An 8,784-nucleotide genomic window follows, 5' to 3' on the forward strand; every position below is an offset into this window, starting at 1 on the left:
GACTTGTATGCATGCATATGAGCCTAACCAATGGACACAAACAGTAGGGGGGTGAGGGCATGTGCTGGGGGTTGGGAGCAGCCAGGGAGAGGTCAATGGGAGAAAAAGGACTTATGTAATACTTTAAACAATAAAGAATTTAAATTAAAAAAAAAAAGACATATAAAAAAAGAAACCTAGGTTAGCCCTAGCCAGTTTGGCTAAGTGGTTAGAGTGTCAGCCCAAGGACTGAAGGGTCATGGGTTCTATTCCAGTCAAGGGCACATACCTTGATTGCAGGCTCAAGTCCCAGCCCCGGTGGGGGTGCATGCGGGAGGCAACCAATCGATATGCCCTCTCACATCGATGTTTCTCTCTGTGTCTCTTCCCCTCCCTTGCATTCTCTCTAAAAATCAATGGGAAAAAAAATACCCTCGAGTGAGGATTAACAAGAAAAAAGAAAGAAAGAAATCTAGGATATAGCAGTAGAAATTTTACATATACAGTGCAGGCTTCTTTAATGTGAATTGGTAAATGAGTGAGCTGACCAAACAGATTAGAGCAATATAGGATTGAATAAATTTAAAAAGAAGTTCTTAAAAGGATTAGCATATATAAATTTAAAAATATTAGCCAAAACCGGTTTGGCTCAGTGGATAGAGCGTCAGCCTGCGGACTGAAGGGTCCCAGGTTCGATTCCGGTCAAGGGCATGTAACTTGGTTGCGGGCACATCCCCAGTAGGAGGTGTGCAAGAGGCAGCTGATCGATGTTTCTCTCTCATCGATGTTTCTGACTATCACTCTTCCTTCCTCTCTGTAAAAAATCAATAAAATATATTTAAAAAAAATATTTATTAATAACATTTAAAAACAGAACTAGAATTTTTTTTTAAAGATTTGCTTTTTGAAAAACAATTTTTTTATTGGTTTCAGAGAGGAAGAAAGAGGGAGAGAGAGAAACATCATGATGAGAGAATCCTCCCCCTACTGGGGACCAAGCCCGCAACCCAGGCATGTGCCCTTGACTGTAATCAAACCCAGGACCCTTCAGTCCACAGTCTGATGCTCTATCCACTGAGCCAAACCAGCTAGGGCCAGAACTAGAATTTTTTTTTTTTTTAAGGCATTCTTAGAGCCCTGACTGGTTTGGCTCAGTGGATAGAGCATCAGCCTGCAGACTGAAGGGTCCCAGGCTCGATTCCAGTCAAGGGCATGTACCTTGATTGCTGGCACATCCGCAGTAGGGGGTGTACAGGAGGCAGCTGATTGATGTTTCTCTCTCATTGATGTTTCTACCTCTCTATCCCTCTCCCTTCCTCTCTATAAAAAATCAATAAAATATATTTTAAAGAAATAAAAAAGTAAAAAAGTAAAAGCATCCTTAGAAAATTGACTCAAAGAAAACACAGATAATAGTTCTCATGCTGTTTTCAACAACTTTCTGTCCTAGATGTTAAAAATGAATTTATTAAAAGTTTGCTATCATACTTTATATTATTATTTCATAATTTTTAAAATTTTAAATTTTTAAAATTATGAAATAAGGCTTTTAAAATTGCATCTATTATTCATCAAACTGACCATAAATATTTTCCTCATGTTTCTATTTTAGTTTTACCATAATAGTCTATATATTTGTAATCACCACTAGTAAATTGTATATTAACACCTATATATAAAATACCTCCTCTTTAAAAATAAGTATTTTTATTGGTAAGAGTAAAATAAAAAATCACTCAAAATAATGTTCAGATGGATTACAAACCTAAAAGTGGACATTTTCCCAAATTCTATACTTTGGAGAATAATTTTATTAATTGTATGGTAGTCCATTAAATGAGGAAACCATAATTTATTGATATTTATTTATTTATTGTTAATCCTCACCCGAGGATATTTTTTCCATTGATTTTTTTTAGGGAGGAGGGATGAGGGAGAGAGAGAGGGAGAGGGAGGAGGAGGGAGAAGAGAGAGAGAGAGAAACATTGATATGAGAAAGACACATAGATGTGAGAGAGACACATCAATTGGTTGCCTCCTGCATACGCCCGAACCCCCAACTGGGACCGGGGATGGAACCTGCAACCCTGGTATGTGCCCTTGACTGGGAATGGAACCTGAGACCCTTCGGTTCTCTGGCCAACGCTCTAACCACTGACAAACATAGGCTAATTTATTTAATCCTTCTCTTATGACTAAACAATCAGGTCAGTTCAAATTTTCAGTATTATAAATAAAATTGTATAGAACATAAGTTTTTAGCATGTACTTCTACTTTCTTAAGTTACATTAATAAGTCAAAAGTATCTGAACATTTTCCATGGTTCTTGATGTATATATGCTGCCAAACTGTCCCCAAATCTTAAACCAGTTAATATTGCCATCAGCAATGTACATGAGGTTCCTGTTTTAATACTACATCATCATCAGAAGTATTCTAGTTTTAAAATATTTGACAATTTGATAAGCAGTATCTCAAGGGATTTAATGTGTATTTATTTAATTATGAGTACAGTAACCAACCATCCTGGTTTGCCCCAGATTTAGGGGAATCCCAGAAGATAGGACTTTCAATGCTAAAACTGGAAAAGTCCCAACCAATTAGGGTGATGAACTGCTCTTAATTACTAGTAAGTTAGACATCTTTTTATGTTTATTGGTCATTTGTGTTGGCTTTTTTTTTTTGCTTGTGGTCTTTGATCATTTTATTCTGACGGTTAGAAAGCTTAAATCTCTATTTTTTCCGTTCAACTTAACATCATTTTGTAAACATTTTGCCATGTTTTTCTGCATAATCATCACACTCAGAATTTTCTGAGCACTACTTCTCCATTTCAGCATAATTAACTTTTCCCTTATGTTGGGATATTTAGCTGGTCAAATTGTCTTATAAATTTTTCTGCTCACAGGGCTATTTTGGTTGCCAAGAGAAAATACAAAAAAGCTCTAACGTTAAATGCTGATAATGGTGGTAGTAGATGGCCCAAAGAGGAACACTGTTAATAACAGCTAAAATTGTACATTCTTTTAGTATAAATCAGCACAAAAAATGTTGAAATTGAAGGCCTGGTGCACTTCATTAAATATTTTACATTAAATAAATAAATAAATATGTATATATTTATTTATATATTTATTATATATTATATCGGGCCAAAACCAGCCATCCAACACCGCCTGCAGCTCCTACCTGCTGCTCCCGCTCATTCCGGCCCCACTGTTCCTGCAGGGGGCTCATGCCCAATCAGTTCCAATTGGGAGAAGCTCATGCTGCCACAGTAGCGCCTGCCAACCATGAGCCCTGTGTCTGGCACCCTCCCAAGGGGAGTGGCCTGCAGGATCCGGTTGGGTTGAAACCCATTCTCGGACACCCCCCAAGGGGTCCTGGATTGCCAGAGGGTGCAGGCCAGGCTAAGGGACCCCACTGGTGCACTATCAGGCCGGGGGAGGGACCGCGGGAGGGCTCCAGGGCGTGCCCGGCCCATCTCGCTCAGTCCCGATTGGCCGAACCCCAGTTGGAGCATCTGCCCCCTGGTGGTCAGTGCACATCATAGCGACTGGTCGACCAGTTGACTGTCTGCCCCCTGGTGGTCAGTGCACATCATAGCAACTGGTTGACCAGTTGATTGTCTGCCCCCTGGTGGTCAGTGCACATCATAGCAAGCAGTTGAGCATCCTTAGCATATCATTAGCATATTACACTTTGATTGCTTGTTCTGCTGTTCAGTCTATTTGCATATTACCCTTTTATTATATAGGATATATATATGTGTGTGTGTGTGTGTGTATATATATATAATCTTCAAGTAAAGATGTCCTTATAATACTTATTTAATCAGGCAGCCAAAAATACTACCATATAGAAATTATCACTTTCTTTTTGTAAAACTCATGCATTTGTTGAAAAATTGCCATTCTAGACCAATGTGTACACTTTGTACAGTCATTCTTCTTCTCCATATAGCCAGAAAAAATTTCATTTTATAAACACTTACCTTGGCCAAATCAAAAGGTGTTTTGACCTCTATAGTTGTGTCAGGTTCAGCAAATGCAGGAAATTCCTGTCTGTTTCTCCCTTTCCGCCTACTTCTCTTTAGCTGGTCTCCTGATTTCTGCCCGTCTAAAATTTCTGTAAAGAAGAAAAAAATATAGAGAGGGGTAGAGGGAAAGGAAGAGGGAAAGGGACGGGGATGGGGGAGGGAGGAGAGAGCGAAACATTAATTTGTTGTTCCATTCATTGGTTGATTCTTATATGTACCCTGATCAGGGAACCCACAACCTTGGCAGTGGAGATGATGCTCTAACTAACTAAGCATCCCAGCCAGTGTGATGCTTAATATTTAAAGTCAAGATATGAAGTCAGGCCCTGACCAGTTTGGCTCAGTGGGTAGTGTGTCGGCCTGCAGACTCAAGGGTCCCAGGTTCAATTCCAGTCAAGGGCATGTACCTTGGTTGCGGGCACATCCCCAGTGGGGGGTGTGCAGGAGGCAGCTGATTGATGTTTCTCTTTCATCAATGTTTCTAACTCTCTCTCCCTCTCCCTTCCTCTCTGTAAAAACATCAATAAAATATATTTAAAAAAAAAAAAAGAAATGAAGTCAGGCAGGTTTTTAAATTATATTTTCCTTTCAAACAAGCATTAAATTTAAACCATCACTTTCTAAAGTGTAGTCAATGATAAATAACGACTACTGGCTAGACTTAAGAAGTTAAATTAAAATCTGATATTTTAGATTGCATAATAATAATGACTTAGATTATTTAGTTTGGTGCTCATGCTGTGTTTAAAGAGTTAATTCTAAATGCTATTTATACTAAAATTGGTCAACATTTACCTTCACCAGGTATGCACGTAACTGGAAAGTGTTCCTTTAAACCATGTATAAATTTTTCAAATTATTCTGAAGCCACATTTATATCTGCAAACAGTATTTTTGTGATATTTTCTAAGTTGAAAAAATGTGAACTAGAACAATATTCATCAGAAATTGAGAAGAACTGGATTAAAACTATGTATACATATGATTCTGCTTAAGTTGGCTGTGAGGAAATACAGAGTGACAAAAAATACCAATTCCTATAAGCCAGCCCATTTACCAATATTTCAATCTTTACTTAATTACATTAACTCACCATCTTTTTTGAAGGACGGCTGCAGAGCATCAGAAATCAACTCCTGATCATTCTTTTGCCATTTGTTTATAAGCTCTTCTATGAATTGACCTTTTTTGCCCTCATTTCCCTGAAGGAGGTCAGTAACATATTCTCGTATCTCTTCAGGACTCTCAATTGATAAAACATACCTCAAGAAGAAAAGATATAAGTTGTTGAAACAAGGCTAGCTTACACTATGGTTTTCAATAATCATAATAGAGATCAAGGTAGTAAAAACCATTAATCCATTAGAGTGTTTACTTTGAGTCAAGTTCTACTCTAGATGCTAGGAATATCAATTTGATTAGGACAAAGACCCTGACATCAAGCAGTTCGTATTCTAATCTTCACAATCTTCTTGTATTTAAAAACCAAATAAGTGTATTGAAGAGAGGCTTGTGGGCTACCATTAACACAGGAATACTGTTTTTTTTATTTGTATTAAAATACAGTTAGCAAAATAAATAAAATAAAATACAATTGGCAGAATATTTTTTATAACTATATATCTGCAATCATATTTTCCTAGGAACAATACAAATTACCTAATCTCTATGTTGCAAAACCTAAAATTTCTCATTTTCACTAAAAATATAAATATACTAGAGGCCCGGTGCACGAAATTCATGCACAGGGGGGAGGGGGTGTCCCTCAGCCCAGCCTGCACCCTCTCCAATCTGGGACCCCTCGAGGGATGTCCGACTGCCCGTTTAGGATCGGGCCCAAACGGGCAGTCGGACATCCCTCTCACAATCCAGGACTGCTGGCTCCCAACTGCTCGCCTGCCTGCCTTCCTGATTGCCCCTAACTGCTTCTGCCTGCCAGCCTGATCACCCCCTAACCACTCCCTTGCCAGCCTGATTGATGCCTAACTGCTCCCCTGCCAGCCTGTTTTCCCCTAACTGCCTTCCCTGCAGGCCTGGTCACCCCTAACTGCCCTCCCCTGCCAGCCTGATCACCCCCTAACCACTCCCCTACCAGCCTGTTTTCCCCTAACTGCCCTCCCCTGCAGGCCTGGCCACCCCTAACTGCCCTCCCCTGCTGGCCTGATTGCCCACAACTGCCCTCCTTTGCAGGCCTGGTCCCTCCCAACTGCCCTTCCCATGCTGGCCATCTTGTGGCGGCCATCTTGTGTTCACATTGGGGGCAGCCATCTTGTGTGTTGGGGTGACAGCCAATTTGCATATTACTCTTTTATTAGATAGGATTATAAATTCAAACCAGTTATTGATTTAATATTCTTAAAAATTGTAAATCAAGATTGATATGACATCAGAATAAGCAAATCTACAGGCATACCTCATTTTATTATGCTTCACAGGTTTGGGTGTTTACAAACTGAAGGTAAGACCCTCTACCAGCAAAGAGATTAGGACTTGCTTTATTATAGTGGTCTGGAACAAACCAGCAATATATCTGAGGTATGTGTGTATTTAAGGAAATTTTATAAAGGGTTCTTAAGTGAGGTGGGAGTACAAGTCAGTACAACTTTTCTAGAAATCAACTAGTTAGTATATTTAAAATGCCTTAGAAAAAATCCAATAATTCCCTTTGTAGGACTCTATATGAAATAGAGACAGAAAATTTTATGCAAAATAGTTAACTACATCATTATTTAAACTGGTGAAAAAAGTAGAAACTACTGAAAACATCCATTCATGGAGAAGGGGAAAATGAACTCAAGTTTTTAAACTTTACAACCACTAAAAGTGAAATTTTTGAATAATTATTGTTAACCTGAGGAAATGCTCTCATACAATGGTAAGTAAAATAATAGCTAGGCTGTACAACATATGATCTAAATTGCTACAAAAGAAATGTGTATATCTATACACTTTGTGTAGAAAAAGTGTAGAAAGTTATACACCAAAATGGTTATCACTGAGTGGTACGATTAAAAAGAGTTTTAGTTTATTTTTATTTTCTTTCCCCCCCTACAATTTTAAAATATATTGCAATATGCATAGATAAAAACACTAAAAGAGAAATTATGGTTATCTCTGGGTTGTGGTAATTTTAGTTTCTTCCTTTTAAATTTATTTTATTTTTATTTTTTAGTTTCTACAGTGAATATGCACATCATCAGAGAAGTAAAAAAAATTACTTATAAATTAAGATAATGTACCATGGAAGCATTATCAGATCTGAAGAAACTAATTCAGATACCTAATATTGGACATACAAAAAATTAATACTACTATATCCTTTAAATTTAAAACATCATGCAACTGTGCCATCATTGGTAGACAACCATTTTCGGGGCTTTTACAGTTTAATCAACCTGATCCCTAGACTTACCAGCCCCCATCAAAAAATCAATTGCTATCAAGGACTCACAGTGCTGCAAGGAACCTCAAGGGATCATTTAACTCTGGGGTATTCAAATTACTAGGAAAATACTTTAAAAGCTCCAGAAACATTTGAATAAATGTCATTTTAACTATTTAATAAATTATAATAAAGAACAACATACAGCCCTAGCTGGTTTGGCTCGGTGGATAGAGCGTCATCTTGTGGCGGCCATCTTGTGGTTTTGTGTGTGTGTGTGTGTGTGTGTGTGTGTGTGTGTGTGTGTGTGCGCGCGCACCTTTTTGGTTGAGTGTGCGGACTGAAGGGTCCCAGGTTCCATTCTGGTCAAGGGCACATGCCCGGGTTGTGGGCTCAATCCCCAGTGGGGGCGTGCAGGAGGCAGCCAGTCAATCATCATTGATGTTTCATCATATGATGTTTCTGTCTCTCTCCTTCTCCCTTCCTCTCTGAAATCAATAAAGATATATTTAAAAAAAAAAAAAAAAAGAACAACATACACCCAAATGTGTTATATACCAAATCTTATATATCAACCAAAATATGAACTAATGTGGATTGTGGCTCTAAATGTCGCATAAATGTGTCATTGATCGGGAAGGTAAGAGCTCTGTGCTGTCTTTTTAAAAATTTCAGGCCGCTCAAGTAAAATTACTCAAATTACCTGACTACTACAGTACACCTAGGTAATTTTCAAATACCATGCATGGCACAGCAAATTTACACAACAAATGGCATCACAGGCTGTTGTGCAATAACTAGTAAAAACCTAATAAGTGGTTTAAATAGAGTTATATTATAGGGAGCTGTAATGCTTATTTTTTTAAGTTTTGAATAGTTCTTGTCTAATTTATATTTACAAATTTTTAAAAATGCAAGCAGGTGGTTAGCCATAAGTAGTGCTTCAGCTTTAAAACAAATTTCTGATCACTCGTCTTTCAAGGCTGTGGATAAGTTTAACCAAGAAAAATCTAAGACTGCAAAATAAGCTTTTTAAAAAAAAAAACATTTATAGACCAGACAGTGTAGCTCAGTGGTTGAGCATTGACCTATGGACCAGGAAGGAGATCAGGGTTCAATACTTGGTCAAGGCACATGCCCAGGTGGCGGGCGGGCTGGAACCCAGTGTGGATGTGCAGGAGACAGCCAATCAATGATTCTCTCTCATCATTGATGTTTCTATCTCTCTTCCCCTCTCCCTTCCTCTCTGAAATCAATAAAAATATATTTTAAAAAATATTTATAGGTATCAGTAAGAGTCTCAGTTGTTCTAAAATTTTTATTTATTGATTTTTAGAAAAAGAGGAAGGGAGAAAAATATTGATTTGTTGTTCCACTTATTTA

General features: G+C 38.0%; 1 protein-coding gene across 3 annotated transcripts in view; it reads right to left on the minus strand.

The window, feature by feature from the left end:
• TRIP4 (thyroid hormone receptor interactor 4) overlaps positions 1–8,784 on the minus strand; it is an 82,814-nt gene that overhangs the window by 72,155 nt on the left and 1,875 nt on the right. For 2 of the 3 annotated variants that reach the window (XM_080658351.1, XM_080658352.1), the window contains exons 2-3: positions 5,113–5,282; positions 3,975–4,108 (exon numbers count right to left, since the gene is read on the minus strand). In XM_080658351.1, the coding sequence (XP_080514477.1) occupies positions 3,975–4,108; positions 5,113–5,282 (304 nt within the window). The remainder of the gene's footprint in view (positions 1–3,974; positions 4,109–5,112; positions 5,283–8,784) is intronic. The other variant, XM_080658353.1, reaches the window with a different exon arrangement.

The sequence above is a fragment of the Plecotus auritus genome (genome assembly GCF_963455305.1).
Source record: "Plecotus auritus genome assembly, chromosome: 1".
In the NCBI taxonomy this organism is placed as follows: domain Eukaryota; kingdom Metazoa; phylum Chordata; class Mammalia; order Chiroptera; family Vespertilionidae; genus Plecotus; species Plecotus auritus.